The 19,669-nt window shown below is 42.3% G+C and overlaps 1 protein-coding gene across 1 annotated transcript; it reads left to right on the top strand.

Annotated features, from left to right (window-relative positions):
* Window positions 1–607: 607 nt before the first annotated feature.
* Window positions 608–18,736, top strand: LOC138981326 (uncharacterized). The gene is made up of 2 exons (XM_070354209.1): window positions 608–1,434; window positions 15,784–18,736. The coding sequence occupies exons 1-2, from the start codon at window positions 637–639 to the stop codon at window positions 15,823–15,825; spliced, it is 840 nt and encodes a 279-aa protein (XP_070210310.1). The 5' UTR covers window positions 608–636; the 3' UTR covers window positions 15,826–18,736.
* Window positions 18,737–19,669: the final 933 nt, after the last annotated feature.

Consider the following 19,669-nt stretch of genomic DNA (forward strand, 5'->3'; position numbering starts at 1 on the left):
CCGTGGAGCAGGCACTCGTCACGAGGTGGGCGGGGCCTATGTCTTACTCGGATGTCACTTGTTATGGACGGTCGTCTTTCCTCATGGTTTATTCTATTTATTTGAGAGCGCACAGGCCCCGCCCACTTTGATCCCGACCCGCTCGTGACGAGTGCCTGTTCCGTGGAGCGATGATTATCAGAATGCCAAACATACTTCTGCACGCTTTCTTTTCTTTTCATATTCAGTTGCTTCGCAAAAATGAAATGTCATTGTTTTTTTAAAACGACCGCAGAACACAGAACTGGGAAATGACACTGATTGAAATACGAAAGATCTTCGATGACGAAAGCATAAATGACGTCATGTGGTACGTCTATCTCGAGAACTAAGCGTCGCTCAGAACCAGCGGCAGCGCCCTTCCATTATAACAAGAAAACCTGAAACTGGAAATTATTTCACATTGGTTGATTTACTAAACGATTTAGTGGAGATTTATACCGGCATTTGGCGCAATTGTGATTTTTCCTGTACACTTTGGACAACATTTTCAGCTAGATAAGTCTTAGATACAGTTGTCAACAACAGAACAAAATAGGATTGAAGACTTCAGTAGTATTTCGACTCGTCAGTTTCTAGTTTCAAGGAAAATCAACAATGGTTTCTTTAGCTCGAACGTGCGCGGTTCTACTAATGATTCTGTACGCGCCGAGTCATGCCCCTACCAACATCAATGTGCAAGGCGCAAACACTACAGCATCTACTGTGTCAATCACCGGCAGTACAGCCTCAGGAACGTATAAAATGTGCACTTATCAAAAGTGCCTTTACAAACGAAAAGTAAAAAAAGGCGTATTCGTGAACAAAGGTACCACCACGAAGATATGCAATAAAGTCACGGACCAATGCACGCAGGAAAAGCCCGACTGCTGCACAGGAAGCGTCGGGTGCTGCCACTTTGACCAGGATGTAATGCCTTTGATAATCGGCGGAGCCGTCATCGCCGGTCTGCTCGTGGTTGGCTGCATTGGTGGTGCCATCTTTTTTCATTTTCAGAGAAAGAAAAGACAGGCTCAGGCGGAAAGCAAGAGAGACTCTTCCCCTCTCCAGCCTCAGAATCCTCCCCCTCCTGGTTATCCACCACCCTATGGTGCCGGTTATCCCCCGGCCCCTGGTGCCGGTTATCCATATGCACCGCCCCCTGGTGCCGGTTATCCACCGCCCCCTGGTGCCGGTTATCCACCGCCCCCTGGTGCCGGTTATCCACCGCCCCCTGGTGCCGGTTATCCACCGCCCCCTGGTACCGGTTATCCACCGCCCCCTGGTGCCGGTTATCCACCACCCCCTGGTGCCGGTTATCCACCACCCCCTGGTACTGGTTATCCACCACCCCCTGGTGCCGGTTATCCACCACCCACTGGTGCCGGTTATCCACCACCCACTGGTGCCGGTCAGGTAAGCAGATCAAGTTTGGGAGGGGAGGGAAGGGAAGGGGAAGCGACAGAAGTTTTAGGGGATGGGGCAAGATGGGATTAGGTTTTTGCTGATTATTTTGATGTTTGTTTGTATGCTTTCTTGCTTGTGTAGTTTTAGACTTATTGATGGCCGCAGGAGATTAGAAATTTGTGCTGTCGGGGCTGGGTAAAGGGAGTGGAGGGTAAGGGGGTGGGGGGGGGGGGGGGGGTAAGCGAGGGGTAAGAGAGACGAAATAGAAAACTGGACAGGGAAAAGTCACTGCCTGAAGTATTCAATAAAGCCACACACACAAAAAAAGAAATTACCACATATGCAGGTTTTCAATTAATAATTTTACAAAGTATCTGCACAAGCGGGATGTGTGCCTCTGTGAGCTGCTTTCATGGGGTGCCTGTATCCTCAGGAATTTGAGGATTTCTTTTATCTCTCTTTTTCTGACACCGTTGATTTAACGTCATTTTTGACTCACATGCGAAGCAAAAGTGAGTCTATGTACTCACCCGAGTCGTCCGTCCGTCCGTCCGTCCGGAAAACTTTAACGTTGGATATTTCTTGGACACTATTCAGTCTATCAGTACCAAATTTGGCAAGATGGTGTATGATGACAAGGCCCCAAAAAACATACATAGCATCTTGACCTTGCTTCAAGGTCAAGGTCGCAGGGGCCATAAAGGTTGTCTAAAAACCAGCTATTTTTCACATTTTTCCCATTTTCTCTGAAGTTTTTGAGATTCAATACCTCACCGATATATGATATATAGGGCAAAGTAAGCCCCATCTTTTGATACCAGTTTGGTTTACCTTGCTTCAAGGTCAAGGTCACAGGAGCTCTTCAAAGTTGGATTGTATACATATTTTGAAGTGACCTTGACCCTGAACTATGGAAGATAACTGTTTCAAACTTAAAAATTATGTGGGGCACATGTTATGCTTTCATCATGAGACACATTTGGTCACATATGATCAAGGTCAAGGTCACTTTGACCCTTATGAAATGTGACCAAAATAAGGTAGTGAACCACTAAAAGTGACCATATCTCATGGTAGAAAGAGCCAAATAAGCACCATTGTACTTCCTATGTCTTGAATTAACAGCTTTGTGTTGCATGACCTTGGATGACCTTGACCTTGGGTCAAGGTCACATGTATTTTTTGTAGGAAAAATGTGTAAAACAGTTCTTAGTGTATGATGTCATTGCTAGGTTTAGTTATTTGACCTTGACCCCGAAGGTCAAGGTCATGTAAAGGTCAAGGTTAAGCATGTGAGTCGTATGGGCTTTGCCCTTCTTGTTACAGGACAGTTTTGTTCCTTTCAGTTATAAGTTGTAGTAGTTTGACCTTATTGTTTTAGGACAAGTAGAGCTCGTTCACCAGTAGCAAAGACTCACTCAGCCCGTACTGTCAGTGTGGCTGAGTGTGTGTGATGGGGGGGTGTTTCTCCCGTGACCGGCCACCTGCAATGTACGGACAGGTTTGCACTGGCCCAAGGGTGTCCGTTCATGAGAGGGACTGCTGTAACAGCAAAACTAGTGTGAAAGTAATCAATTTATCCACTTGACTATATTCACAACAGGGACCTATCACTCTTCTTTGCATGTTTTTATGCCTACGGATTTTCAAATACTCTGCAACACATGTAACCCAAATTCAACATGTGCCCGTACAATACCGCTTCTTTTATGAAAACATTGCTTCGGCCATGTTGATTTTAATCAACCAATTTTCTTGTTGCATATCAACTGCAGCTACTCAGCAAAAATTCCATTAAAACCAGGATTTATCTTGCCGTTTTCAAAACTTGCGGTCGCCCTCATTCACGCGCTAGATCTGCCTGACTACGCGGTAGATTTATATGGAATTGGTATGCCCTGTTACATAAGAACAAACAAAACCCAACAAACTGACTGATATAAAAAATGTGAAAATGTGATGGCACTGGCAGTGTTTGTATCTGACATATCGTTCCAGTTGATCAAAGGCCGGACTCACAACTCCATGCTGCATCGTCAATGGTTACAACTCGCTGCCCGTTATTGCCGCGGCCCTTTTTTGCCGCGGCCCGTTATTGCCGCAACCCGCTATTGCAGCAACCCCACCGAGATAATAAGATAAATAGCATTAATTTACGTTTAAAACCCGATTTTCATAATAATGTGGCAGTTCTCCTAATTCTACAGCTTACTACGTTGTTACTTTTAAGCTAATTGCCGGCGAGAACTGGTAAAAGTTGTGAAGAGGAACGGCAGAGAGAGATAATTTGCCTATATATTCTCTCTGCCCAGCGTTGCAGACTAAATGGATGCGGTTGATGTTATTTTTATGTGATGTTACCTCGCGTTGTGTTTTCCCTATTTCCAAGTGCAATGCAAATCTAACCCTAGTCTACTGCTAACTCTTCGCTTTTCCCAAGATTCCGGCTTGACTGGTCAATAACTAATTCTACACAACTGAACAAGAACTCAATCAACTTGAACGTCAATCAGACACAAAGGGAGTCCACACTTAGATTGTATAATTCCAAACAACAATTTATTTTACCAAAAGGTCAAGTGACCAGCATAAAATCGTATGTCAATACAAACTACATGTTATACAAAATTCACATTTCAGTCACACGCTTTCCGTCTCCCAACCCACAATACTAACTACGAGGAGATTTTGCAGTCCGGCGCCTAGCTAACTATGTCTTTGATCCCGTACAGGATATGTTTGTTCCCTAACTAGCTAAATCTTGGGTGTCTAAAATTCCGAAAGGGATGCTACTTGTTTTTCTGGCTACAAACGGAAGAACGGTTCTTTCCTCACCAGGCTAATATTTTATTACATGGATAGTCTGAGACTTCTTAATGCTATTTTTGATCGTATGGAAACCCAGGCCGCGGCCCTTATTTCGCCAACGATATTTTTGGCCCTAATTTCAAAGTTCTACTCCAATTTATGAACGCACCATGAGATGTCCAAACCCGACTGCAATGGGTTTAACAAACACACGTGTACGTCCTATAGTTTTACTTCCGCCTAACTGTCTAAGTTTGTCGGACCTACCCGGTCCGATTTGGTTTATTTTCTATCTATCTACGGTGATTTTTCTCCTATCTATCTTTTGGATCGCTCGGAACCACACAATTCGACTGGCCCGAGTGTTGATGATCTGTACTCCTACACTGCCTATTTGGATGAAAGAGAATCTCAAGATTCTTTACTGCTAGCAATTTACCCTACTCTGACAACCTTATTCTGCAAAACCTGACGACCTATTACTATGGGGGTCCTTTACGTCCTCACAGATACTAGTATCTATTAGGGACATGAATATAGGTAATGTGTTAGGGGGAGGGGGAGAGGGAGGGAAGGAGGGAGGGAGGATGTCGGAGCGGCTAAGAGTGGTGATAAAAGTGTATTAAAAGATTTCGGTTCGTTTCTTCGTTTCTGTACATATTGTCTTCAAAAGCGTTTTTGGGGTAGGGTTTGTTTTTTGTTTAAAAGAAAACGTTTATTTCGAAAAAGAATGCTTTTTAAAGAGATAAAAATTTCAGATCCACTTTATAAAACCGAAGGTAAAAAAAGTTGATCCAGCTTTATACAGAGAGAAAATAAGAACCAGTATATATCTATATATATATACGACTTGTGTCTGTCTGTGTGTTTGTGTATCTGTGTGTTTGTGTATTTGTGTATTCGCCATGCACGCCCAAAGTTCTCGATGGATCTGCTTCAAATTTGGTGGGCTTATTCAGAGAGACCCCGGACACAACCTCATCGATGAGATATTTCAACACGTGCTCTCAGCGCGCAGCGCTGAACCGATTTTGGTTCCACCTCAGCTATTTTGGTTCCACCTCAGCTACCCGGGCCCCCATACCGACACACCATAGCCGCTACACCACATCACAACGCCAAAGTTCTCGGTGGATCTTTTTCAAATTTGGACACCGTATTCAGCTACACCCCGGACACAATATCATCGATGAGATATTTCAACACGTGCTCTCAGCGCGCAGCGCTGAACAGATTTTTGTTTTTGTGTTCATTTCACCATTATAAGTAACTCTTCCTTATCTTCTCCAGTGTTTGGCGTTTATCTCCCTTCCTTCGTGTGGCTTTCCCGTTCAGTTGTAAGTTACTACACTGCGCTGTCCACTGCGCTGAGCGTCTTCGCATATTCCCGGCGTTCTGTTACTGTTACTATTTTTAGAAGGTCAACGCAGTGTACAGAACGTAAATTGGACCCGTAAATTATCCTCACTGTAAAAGTGCAAAGGTCGAATCAATTTATAGCCACGCGAAAAATACACTGTCATCTATCTCTCTATAGATACGGCTTCTCTGTGTTTTTGTGTGTGTGTGTGTGAGTGTGTGTGTCTCTATGTAAGCAACACCTGTGCATTGTTCAGTTCTGTTTGTGATGTGGTCTGGCGGCTTATGTGTAAATTTATGTGAAACACTCAAGTCCTTAATGGCTCAAAACCGTAGGACTTTTAATATTAATTTTAACGTAATTTTATGTACTGGCCTTCCTTTGAGAAGCCATAACTTGCTCAGTCCTGTTTGAGTGGAGTTCGCCTCCAAAGGTGATTAACACGGTTACATTCGTCGACAAGGATGGGACTCGATATGGTCAGGAATGGCATTATGGCCACTGAATCATTTTCGTGCTGTTCCCATTCCACGAATCTAAGCTTGGCGGGTCCATTGTTCGGACCCGGCGAAGCCGGCGTACGGCTCTAAGTACTTCTTTCCGGCGAAGCCGGCTACCCGGCGAAGCGGGTATTCATTCTAGTATATATATACAGTACGCGCGTCTTGTTATATTTACATTTTAAAAGGCTATGCCACAGTAACACAACGAACATCCATACACACAAATATGTATATCTACATTTACTGGCAAGCCAGGCACTCCGCCTACGCCCCGGCCGTCAGCCAATGGCGCAGCTGGCATGGGTGCCTGTGCCAGGAATAACTTAAAAGCTCGGCGAGGCACCGAGTACATATATCACGGACATCTAAAAGTACTTTTAGGGTAAAAGGGTTAGTTTTTGAAAGGTGTATTTATTAGGTAAGAAGGTTTGTTTTATTTAAAAGTGGTGGCCTGCCATTTTATAGCCCTTGGCTGGGTATGGATGGGGAGGGGGGGTAAGGCCTCATCGGTGGTGTCGTGGTAGTACCTGGTTTGTCAGTTTTTAGCCATAACAAGGGCCTAGTAATAACAATAGCGTTTTAGTTTTAAAAACAACAGGATATGTCAGAGTTATACAGGGCCGGACCCAGGGGGGGGGGTTCCAGGGGTTCCGGACCCCCCCCCCCCCTGGAAAAAGCATGTACCTTGCTTTGAGTGTTGTTGTTGTTTTTAAATTTTTTTTAAAAATAAATTCTGTGTGTGTCTCTAACAAATTTTATTCAATGTGAAATCCGATGAGAAAAAGGTACCCCCCCCCTCCCCACAATGCTGCTCTTAACCCTCAAAACAAGGCCCAGAATGCACCAGATTGCACAAATTTTAACCGTTTTTCAAAAATTTTCCGGGGGAGCATGCCCCCGGACCCCCCTAGTTCGCGCGCCTGCAAAGCAGGCGCGCGCTTGTGGCTTCGCCACTTCGCTGATTTGCCCCCCCAAAAAAGGAGGAACTTACAACTCATTTGGTCCGGCCCTGTTATAGATTGCTTTTGTGAAGAACGAGACATGGTCGAGGCCATGTTTATCGTCCGGGTTAAAGAGTTGAATTGGCTTAAGGTTATATTTGTCCATATATATATAATCATACAGGGTTGCAAAGCGGGTTAAGTTTGAAGTACATTTTACGAAGGTGTGCTCTATGGTAATTTCCCTGCCACAGTCGCAGTTTCTTTTGAAAACGGAACAATTGAGGCCTTTGGTACGGGCCCTTCTTAGAATGCGTAATAGGGCTGGAGGGAGTTTAGGAAAGAAGCCCCCTTTGATGTATTTCATGGGGTCGTTCTTGTGTGTGCTGTTTAGTTTTGTAAGTAAAAATGCGTTTAGAAAGCTATGGTATTCTGAGATGGAGTAGCCAATATTAATTTCGGTTGAGGAGGAAAGGGCAGCTGAAATCAACGCTGCGCGCAAAAAAGAAAAAAAAATGTCCGGGGATATCATTCCCAGGAACTCTCATGTAAAATTTCATAAAGATCGGTCCAGTAGTTTAGTCTGAATCACTCTACACACACACACGCACAGACAGACACAGACAGACAGACAGACACACACACACACACACACACACACACACACACACACACACACACACACACACACACACACACACACACACACATACACCACGACCCTCGTCTCGATTCCCCCTCTATGTTAAAACATTTAGTCAAAACTTGACTAAACGTAAAAACAAGTCGCGTAAGGCGAAAATACAACATTTAGTCAAGCTGTCGAACTCACAGAATGAAACTGAACGCAATGCAATTTTTCAGCAAGACCGTATACTCGTAGCATCGTCAGTCCACCGCACGTGGCAAAGAAATTGACAAGAAGAGCGGGGTATTCGTTGCGCTGAGAAGGATAGCACGCTTTTTTGTACCTTTCTTCGTTTTAACTTTCTGAGCGTGTTTTTAATCCAAACATATATATGTTTTTGGAATCAGGAACCGACAAGGAATAAGATGAAAGTGTTTTTAAATTGATTTCGAAAATTTAATTTTTGATCATAATTTTTATATTTTTAATTTTCAGAGCTTGTTTTTAATCCAAATATAACATATTTATATGTTTTTGGAATCAGAAAATGATGAAGAATAAGATGAACGTAAATTTGGATCGTTTTTTTTTTAAATAATTTTTTTACAATTTTCAGATTTTTAATGATCAAAGTCATTAATTAATTTTTAAGCCACCAAGCTGAAATGCAATACCGAAGTCCGGCCTTTGTCGAAGATTGCTTGGCCAAAATTTCAATCAATTTGATTGAAAAATGAGGGTGTGACAGTGCCGCCTCAACTTTCACAAAAAGCCGGATATGACGTCATCAAAAGTATTTATCGAAAAAAAGAAAAAAAAAGGTCCGGGGATATCATTCCCAGGAACTCTCATGTCAAATTTCATAAAGATCGGTCCAGTAGTTTGGTCTGAATCGCTCTACACACACACACGCACAGACAGACAGACAGACACACACACATACACCACGACCCTCGTCTCGATTCCCCCTCGATGTTAAAACATTTAGTCAAAACTTGACTAAATGTAAACAAGTCGCGTAAGGCGAAAATACAACATTTAGTCAAGCTCAGTCGAACTCACAGAATGAAACTGAACGCACTGCATTTTTTTCAAAATGACCGTAGTCCGCCGCTTGTGCAAAACGGAGTGAAACTGACGAGCCTGTTCAGCGCTGTAGTGGTTTTAGTCAGGTCGTCATTTCCCGATTTTGACCTTAACCCCTCAAAAAATACCTCGGAGAATGTTTTGACTGTTTTGAACTCTGTGATGTCTGTAGATTATAGATCCGACGGATGACACTCTGTCATCCTTGGGCATTTTGATGTATTCAAGATGGCGGACAAGATGGATTCCAGACTGCAAAATAGTCGAAACTGCATGCTATAAACAAGCAGAACTGTATTTATTTATGTTTTCCGGGAGATAAAACGGGAGTTAATATGCATGACAACAGTTACATGATTAGCAGACACTATAACCCGAATGGCTGGTCTGTTGAGGGACCGTTAAAACTGGTTAACGGAGCAGGATGATATAGTTAGTTTTAGCAATATATTTTTTCAGTTACAGCTCATGGTTTAAGCTTATATGTGTTGTGGGCTTTGATTACTGTTGCACTTTGCTTGACCTTCATCGCATTTCAAGGTCATATGAATGTCAAATGTTCATTTAAATGATAAAGGATCATACTATTTTTGAAGATAAAATGACGAAATGTCTTCTTAAAACTTGCCATGAATAAAAACGTTCACCAACACTGAAGGTCACACGTTTTCAAGGTCAAACAATTTCAAGGTCATATATTTTAATGTCTGCAAAACCATCACTTAGCACGTGCATCACTACAAAGATCACTGTCAAGAAGACGAAGCTGAGATTGTATGGCAATGTAACAAGAACAGGCGGGCTCTCCAAGACCATCTTACAGGGTATGGTGCGCGGAAAGAGAAGATAGAGAAGACAAATGAACAGAGGGACAGATATCATTACAGAGTGGATTGGGAAATGTTTTGCAACTTCCCAAAAATTGCTCACAGCCGCCAGAGGTGGAGACAGCTTATGAAGCGCTCGTCGTTGAAGTGACCCTACCATCCTGGTGGGTTCCAGAATCAATGAGTGACTTGGTCGGTGAGCAAGCAGATAACAACCTAATCCTGGAAAAGTGGCTGTAATACCCAGAATAACTTAAAGTTATCTTGTGCTCTTTTAAAAAAAAAAGATCTAGTCAGGTGAGGAATGTATACATCAGACGAAAGGCCTTGTAAGGTGTCACAGCGCCAAGCGATTGACACCATATACACAGTGTTGTGTCAGTTAGTGACGCCCCGAGGAGGTGTATTAGGCGTCATGTCAAGAGGCTAAACCTGATGTACCATGTCTCATATACAAAAGACCTCTATCTCATAACGTAAAGGTCATGGCGACGAACCAGGGATACTGGTTAGTATGCACTTTACCTCGCCGATGACCACACAGGATGATGTGTAGTTTACCACTCCAGATGACCAGGCGGGATGACCACGCTGGTTTACCACACAAGATGACATGGTCATGCAGTGAGTTTCCAGTTTGAGGGCAGCCACCATCGATCCTTTTTTCAATTGCCGAAATGGTAGCGGATGACTATGCCTGATGACCAATAAATGACCACGCCCGATGATTACGCAGGATGTCATGTAGATTACCAGTACGGGTGACCGGTGAGAATTGCCAGTGCGGATGACCAGTGTGGATGACCTGTGCAGATGACCATGAAGGATGACCAGTGCAGATGACCAGTGCGGATTACCGGTGCGGATGTCCAGTGCAGATGATCATGAAACATGACCAGTGCGGATGACGAGTGCGGATGATTAGTGCGGATGACCAGTGCAGATTATCATGGACGATGACTAGTGCAGATGACCAGTACAGATGATCATGAAGGATGACCTGTGCGGATGACCAGTGCAGATGATCATGAAGGATGAATAGTGTGGATGACCGATGCGGATGATCACAAAAGGATGACCAGTGCGGATGACCGCAAATGATGACCAGTGTGGATGACCGATCCAGATGACCAGTGCTGGTGACCGGTGAAGGTGACTGTTGCACATACCCAGTGCGGATGACTACGATGGATGACCAGTGCGGATTTGTGCAATTTCCAAGGAGTAGACATCGACATAAGATGGCACACGCACATTGACCGACTGCGCAACCACAGCATGCTGTTGCACATGGTAAATTTCTCCACAGCCACACTTCAAAATTAGCATGACTTCAGTTGGTGTAGGTTCTACTCCAGGCGGTTTTCTGCCCATCCTACAACCACCCAGAGTCAACCGGATCAAGATTTGGAAGATCCCCGTAGAATTGCAATACAGCCCTTTTCAGATGGACGTTCAGCAATGGGCTGATGAGGGCGGTAGTTTTTGATTTATGTGGACTGGTGCTTGGAGGTTCTAGCTAGCCAGGTTTCATATCTCTCACGTGATATGTTGTTTGAGATTTTGCACCTGTAGCACTCGCTTACAAACTGCGACATTTGCTGAAAGACTTCACCGATTTTCACGCATGGATCTTCTGCAGAGAAATTAAGCACTCCTACGAACACACTGGTTAATGAACAGCTGTCACCAGATGGCATACGCTTCCATCTAAAATAGCTCTATCGTCTGGTAAACAATCAAATCGGAGAAAACTAGTCTCTCACGATGTTCTTTGATCATCGCCCGCCATTTTGTAAGATCAATTTACAAGTTTTATCTTCGACAGTGAAACCTGTGCTTTGGAACACCATACGCACTAATCACAAGTCCACGAATAACACAGGTTTCACATCTTCTCAGCCTGGATGTAATTCCATACACACTCATGTGCAAATTGTTTCCATTTAGCAGAATGAAACACGTCAAATGCCTTTGTTTTTTGTCTTGGAAGAGGAGCTCAAGTACGGACACGGACAACACTACAGGCCATACTGTACGTGTCGTCATATTACTCATTACGTTTTCCCGACGTCATGAAAATATGACGCCATTCTAGCCCTTTTTTCTATGGAATGCCTTTTGTGTCTAAACAAATAAATCAACATTTGCTCATTTTCCTATCATTAATTTTGTCTCAATTTGCCCAAGGATTTAAAGATGTCATCCTGCGGATTTGTAAACTTCAGGAGTTAAACTACCCAAAACCATTAAAACATTTTCCGAGGTATTTTTCAAGGGGTTCTTGCCGTAAGGACTATTTCGCTGTGCTGCATAGCACGCTTTTCTGTACCTCTCTTCGTTTTAACTTTCTGAGCGTGTTTTTAATCCAAACATATCATATCTATATGTTTTTGGAATCAAGAACCGACAAGGAATAAGATGACATTGTTTTTAAATCGATTTCGGAAAATTAATTTTGATCATAATTTTCATATTTTTAATTTTTAGAGCTTGTTTTTAATCCAAATATAACATATTTATGTTTTTGGAATCAGAAAATGACGCTGAATAAGATGAAATTGTTTTTGGATCGTTTACTACAAAATAATTTTAATTACAAGTTTCCGATTTTTAATGACCAAACTCACTCATTAGTTTTTAAGCCACCAAGCTGAAATGCAATACCAAACCCCGGCCTTTGTCGAAGATTGCTTTGCCAAAATTTCAATCAATTTGATTGAAAAATGAGGGTGTGACAGTGCCGCCTCAACTTTTACAAAAAGCCGGATATGACGTCATCAAAGGTATTTATCGAAAAAAAAGAGAAAAATAAAGTCCGGGGATATCATTCCCAGGAACTCTCATGTCAAATTTCATAAAGATCGGTCCAGTAGTTTGGTCTGAATCGCTCTACACACACACACGCACAGACAGACAGACAGACAGACAGACAGACAGACAGACACACACACACACACACACACACACACACATACACTACGACCCTCGTCTCGATTCCCCCTCTACGTTAAAACATTTTGTCAAAACTTGACTAAATGTAACAAGTCGCGTAAGGCGAAAATACAATATTTAGTCAAGTAGCTGCCCTTTTTCAGCAAGACCGTATACTCGTAGCATCGTCAGTCCACCGCTCATGGCAAAGGCAGTGAAATTGACAAGTTGCGCTAAGAAGGATAGCACGCTTTTCTGTACCTCTCTTTGTTTTAACTTTCTGAGCGTGTTTTTAATCCAAACATATCATATCTATATGTTTTTGGAATCAGGAACCGACAAGGAATAAGATGAAAGTGTTTTTAAATTGATTTCGAAAAAAAAAATTTGATAATAATTTTTATATATTTAATTTTCAGAGCTTGTTTTTAATCCGAATATAACATATTTATATCTTTTTGGAATCAGCAAATGATGGAAAATAAGATAAACGTAAATTTGGATCGTTTTATAAATTTTTATTTTTTTTTACAATTTTCAGATTTTTAATGACCAAAGTCATTAATTAATTTTTAAGCCACCAAGCTGAAATGCAATACCGAACCCCGGGCTTCGTCGAAGATTACTTGACCAAAATGTCAACCAATTTGGTTGAAAAATGAGGGCGTGACAGTGCCGCCTCAACTTTCACGAAAAGCCGGATATGACGTCATCAAAGACATTTATCAAAAAAATGAAAAAAACGTTCGGGGATTTCATACCCAGGAACTCTCATGTCAAATTTCATAAAGATCGGTCCAGTAGGTTAGTCTGAATCGCTCTACACACACACACACACACACACACACACGCACGCACACACACACACACGCACGCACGCACATACACTACAACCCTCGTCTCGATTCCCCCTCTACGTTAAAACATTTAGTCAAAACTTGACTAAATGAAAAAAGGATGCTGTTTGGATTAATGCTCTTGGACTGTTTGCGAAAATGGTCACAGAAGTTTCGACAACTTTCCACATTTTAGGGCATTCTTTCCCAATCTGTGCACTGTTGTCGGCATATCTGCCAAAATTACGACACACGTTTTTGGCAATTTGACAGACGTTTTGTAAAAACATTTTTACAATGCTTAACGCCATCCTTGATGAGGCAGTTGCGTTTTGCTTGTTTATCGTGTCTTTTTCACTCACCTGAATAATCCCAAAAGTCTTGGGGAAAAGCAAAAATCTATTAGCCCCGTGCGTACACACACGCACAAGCAATTGTACGTTGAGGTTATCTCAAATGCTTTTGAAGCTAGAGCTTTGAAACTTTGCACACTTCTAGTGGTTGTTAATTTTTTGACATGGTCCAAATTTGGTTGACCCCTGTCTACGTTTGGGGTCACAGCGGGGTCATGTTCATCACAACTTTTAAGTTGACGTTTTCTTGGATATTTTGGAAACAAAAGCCTCCAAATTTCACACAATTGCAGGTGTTGATTATCTGCAGAAATGACCAACATTTAGCTTGTTTATCCACAAAACTTTGCATTTCAATAACAATATTGCCAGTGCTGCGTCGACGCAAAAATGACAGAAAACGCAAAACAGCATATAACGCCAAATAATGGAAACTTTGAACGTCCTGATTTCTGGAACTATTTGTCATACAATGATACATCCTTGAAATTTTGCAACCTTCTTAGTTAGCACGCCGACTACACGCGGGCAACAAATTACATACTTGAAGTAATTTTAAGAAAAAAAAGTCGACCTACCTAACACAAGTAGCAAGTTTGTTTCTGTGGGATATTCTTATGATTGGATTAATAAATAAATTGATACAGGCCGCATTAGGATCCAGTTTGGGCCAATAAATAAGTAAGAAATATACGTTTTCTTGAACATTATTTTATGAAGCTACAACAATAATTATCATCATTTTCACGAGTTTTCATTCATAACCAGCTGGGGAATAAAACACTCAAATTCCCCATGCAATTAATCGAGGTGGTGAATGGGTTTGAGCTTTTAGGTGAAACGTGGATTGTCAAAGTAAAAGCCAATCAGGCTGATTGTTTGATGTGTTGAACCATCGCGGCTTTGGCTTCGTGTTTCTGAGGACAACGATTGTAAGCGTTCACTCTCAAAGGCCCAATCAATGTTGATAATTACTGCGGCGACTCATGGTCAATTTGCAACTTATCTCTGTAATCGCAAAATCCACAAGGAAAAGTCATAAAACACTTAAATTAGTTAAAAGATAAGAAATATGCTCAACACTTACTTGAACTCGCACATATGATCGCAGCTCTGTACATTTTCAGACTGGAAGAAAAACGTCAACGAGCTACGTTTGACTTCACAGACAAGTTTGAGGTGTTATGTCTAACTACTGTGACGCTGCTTTGCGGCCCGGAATTGGATTCTAAAAATTCGTCTCCCTGTGGATCATTGTGTATTTTGTTGCACTACCAAAATAATGACAGGTCTGTCAACAAGCCACCAAACATCTTATAATGTTTTACTTTTGATTCATGTACAGTGGAACCCCCCCCCTTTTTTTTCTTTAGCCCTAAACAAATGTGAGAAAATCTTGTTTTTCGTCTAAGATAAAACATGCCATATGCCAGTGTGTGTGTCTGTATGTGTGTGTGTGTGTGTGTTTGTGTGTGTATGTTTGTGTGGCGGTGTTTGTGTGTGTGAGAGAGAGAGACATAGAGAGTGAAAGAGAAAGAGAGAGAGAGAGAGAGAGGGGTACTGAAACAGCAAATTCATCTCAGTGGCGAGTCACCTCTCAGGCATGTAACAGAACGTTGTTAGTCGCCATTGTTACGCTTCGCTGATCCCACACAATAGGACCATCACAAAACGCTTGCTAACGCTCGCGGTCGCCACGACAAACTATGCGTTGTCTACAAAACGTTTGCTAACGTTACTGAACGTTTTGCTTAGGCAACGCACCCCAAGTCTTCATTGTGATCCACGTGCTGAGCAATGGCACTCCGGACTTCCTCGTAGGTAATCATGTTCTGTGTGGGAGATGGTCTATTCTGGGTAAATACACGCCACGATTATTCCCCAAGCCAACCCCCCTCCCCCCTTTCTCCCCCCCCTCTCTCTATCTCTCTCTCCCTCTCCCTCTCAGACTCTCTCTCTCTCTCTCTCTCTCTCTCTCTCTCTCTCTCTCTCTCTCTCTCTCTCTCTCTCTCAGTCTGTGTCTGTATGCCTCCAGAAAAGCATCTGTCTTCAATACATTTAGTTATGTGTAAAATGTTTCAGGCAAATGATGCGACAGGCCCAATAAGCACCACCGAAGTTTAAAAACCTCAAGAAGGGGAACTTCCGCACTGAACTGTTGGTGGCAACTGTACATCTCCGTGCTCACAACACCCATGACAGCGTGAAGATAGTGTGGGACTGTTCTTCTCTGACTCTGGTCAGGTCAATATCACAACACCCTTGGCAGCATGTAGATAATGTGGGGCTGCTCTTCTCTAACTCTGCTCTGGTCAACATCACAACACCCTTGGCAGCATGTAGATAATGTGGGGCTGCTCTTCTCTAACTCTGCTCTGGTCAACATCACAACACCCTTGGCAGCATGAAGATAACGTGGGGCTGTTCTTCTTTAACTCTGCTCTGGTCAACATCACAACATCCTTGGCAGCATGTAGATAATGTGGGGCTGCTCTTCTGTAACTCTGGTCAACATCACAACACCCTTGGCAGCATGAAGATAATGTGGGGCTGCTCTTCTCTAACTCTGCTCTGGTCAACATCACACAACCTTTGACAGCGTGAAGATAGTGTGGGGGTGTTCTTCTCTAACTCTGCTCTGGTCAACATCACAACACCCTCGACAGCGTGAAGATAATGTGGGGCTGTTCTTCTCTAACTCTGCTCTGGTCAACATCACAACAAGAGAACTGAAAGACAGCATGAAGATAATGTGGGGCTGTTCTTCTCGAACTCTGCTCTGGTCAACATCACAACACTCTTGGCAGCATGTAGATAATGTGGGGCTGTTCTTCTCTAACTCTGCTCTGGTCAACATCACAACAAGAGAACTGAAAGACAGCATGAAGATAATGTGGGGCTGTTCTTCACTAACTCTGCTCTGGTCAACATCACACCACCCTTGACAGCGTGAAGATAATGTGGGGCTGTTCTTCTCTAACTCTGCTCTGGTCAACATCACAACACCCTTGACAGCGTGAAGATAATGTGGGGCTGTTCTTCTCTAACTCTGCTCTGGTCAACATCACAACACCCGTGGCACCATGTAGATAATGTGGGGCTGCTCTTCTCTACTTCTGCTCTGGTCAACACACCACCATTGACAGCATGAAGATAATGTGGGACTGTTCTTCTCTAACTCTGGTCAACATCACAACACCCTTGGCAGCATGTAGATAATGTGGGGCTGTTCTTCACTAACTCTGCTCTGGTCAACATCACAAAACCCTTGGCAGCATGAAGATAATGTGGGGCTGCTCTTCTCTAACTCTGCTCTGGTCAACATCACAACACTCTTGACAGCGTGAATATAATGTGGGACTGTTCTTCTCTATAACTCTACTCTGGTCAACATCACAACACCCTTGGCAGCATGGGAGCCAGTCGTTTCGGCCCAAAGACGTTTCGGCCCAAGTCGTTTCGGCCCCAATTTACCAGGACGTTTCGGCCCAAATGGTCGTTTCGGCCCAATGGGTGTTTCGGCCCCCATTTACAAATTTTGTTTTTTCTTACAAACTCATTTACAAATTTTGTTTTTTCTTACAAAAGTTGTGATTGGAAGACAACCCCTACTGGGGAATGAGTATCAATGAGTAATGAGTACCCAATGTTGCCCCCCCCTCCTCCTCCCCCCTCCACTCGCCCTCCCCTTTAAATGGTTATGTTATGTTCTCTAGTGCTTTGTAGATAAATGTATACCCCCGCGGGCTAGGGGGAGTCCCATATTGGTTGGGACGAGAAAGAATTTACCCGATGCTCCCCAGCATGTCGTAAGAGGCGACTAACGGATTCTGTTTCTCCTTTTACCCTTGTTAAGTGTTTCTTGTAAAGATTTTAGTCAAGCAGTATGTAAGAAATATTAAGTACTTCAGGCTTTGTACTGGAAACTTGCATTCTCCCAGTAAGGTGATATATTGTAGGTGCCCTTTGCCAGAGCTCTATACTCCTTTACGTTGATCCCTGCACAATTAGAAATTTAGGATTAGAAATGTTAGCCCTAACAATTTCAATCCTGTTTGATTGCACTTCGCCTCCCGAGGTGATCGTAGTGTTAAGACACTCGGTTACACTTTGCTGACGGTAATTTATGGAACCGGCTGTCGGGGCAAAATGTAAAACGTTTCTTTATGATTGATAAATGCAGTGCCAAAAAATATTTGTTTTGTCACTTTGTCAGAATTTGACCGCATGTTGTTTAGTAAAGTTCCATGTAGAATAACAGGTTTGACTGCACGTTTCATTTTGTATATTGTTGTTCAATGTGGTTCAATCCTTTTTTACATTTAGTCAAGTTTTGACTAAATGTTTTAACGTAGAGGGGGGAATCGAGACGAGGGTCGTGGTGTAAGTGTGTGTGTCTGTCTGTCTGTCTGTCTGTGTGTGTGTGTAGAGCGATTCAGACTAAACTACTGAACCGATCTTTATGAAATTTGATATGAGAGTTCCTGGGTATGATATCCCCAGACGTTTTTTTCATTTTTTTGATAACTGTCTTTGATATATTTGGATTAAAAACAAGCTCTGAAAATTAAAGATATAAAAATTATTATCAAAATTAAATTTTCGAAATCAATTTAAAAACACTTTCATCTTATTCCTTGTCGGTTTCTGATTCCAAAAACATATAGATATGATATGTTTGGATTAAAAACACGCTCAGAAAGTTAAAACGAAGAGAGGTACAGAAAAGCGTGTTATCCTTCTCAGCGCAACGAATACCCCGCTCTTCTTGTCAATTTCACTGCCTTTGCCATGAGCGGTGGACTGACGATGCTACGAGTATACGGTCTTGCTGCGTTGCATTGCGTTCAGTTTCATTCTTTGAGTTCGACAGCTACTTGACTAAATGTTGTATTTTCGCCTTACGCGACTTGTGAATAAATTCCTTGCTTTGCGGTTGTTTTTATTTAAATAACCTTTCTCTTGTCTTGCCATCTTTCATTGTTTTTCAATATGTTGTTCAATCTTTTTTGGTGAATAAAAACTTCAAACTGTTAACAACTGTTCTGTTAATAAATTAACATGTGTTTTTGCCCCCCCCCCCCCCCCCCCCAATATTTAGGATGACAAAACTATTCACAGAGAGAGAGAGAGGAGAGAGAGAGAGAGAGAGAGGAAGAGAGAGAGAGAGAGAGAGAGAGAGTGAGAGAGAGAGAAGAGAGAGAGGAGAGAGAGAGGGAGAGAGAGAGGGAGAGAGAGAGAGTTGATAAACAAAATACCCCGCCCCCCCCACACACACACAAAAAAGAAGTATATTGTCTCGCGTGCAAGAACTTTATAGCCCAGACTCCCCACCCATCTCGCAACCCCGGCCATCTCCTCACGTCTCTCATCCCCTCTCCACTTGAATTTTTAGTTCATAAAAAAAAATAAAAGTTTCATTTGTGAAAATTATTTGTTGTGCCTTTCGTCTTTAAAGGGGCAAAAATTAGCTTCCATTTTCCCTCTTTGCGCATGCCATGCCTTTTGATCCATGATGGTGACCTAGCCACCTAAGCATGGCAAAGACGGAAAATCAAAAGTTTCTATGTGTCCCTTTAAACCTGTAATTAGAATTTTGAGTTGGGAATACTCAAGAAGAATCATTACATTTTTGAAGATTATAAATAATTTTTGTCTTTGGACATTTAATTTGAATTTTGAGTTGAGAACAATAAAGAAGACATGTTCAATGTATGAAACGTATTACTTGTTGAGTGTGTATTCATTGGGCGGGGGTATAAATATCAATTTCACTTAAGATTTAGTATCATTGTATCAAAATATTGTTCCATTTACATACAGACATACACACAGACAGACGGACAAAGTGAATCCAGTATACCCCCTTCAACTTCATTGGGCTGGGGTATAAATATCAATATCACTAAAGATTTAGTATCATTGTATCAAAATATTGTTCCATATACATACAGACATACACACAGAC

The sequence above is a fragment of the Littorina saxatilis genome, linkage group LG12 (genome assembly GCF_037325665.1).
Source record: "Littorina saxatilis isolate snail1 linkage group LG12, US_GU_Lsax_2.0, whole genome shotgun sequence".
Taxonomy (NCBI): domain Eukaryota; kingdom Metazoa; phylum Mollusca; class Gastropoda; order Littorinimorpha; family Littorinidae; genus Littorina; species Littorina saxatilis.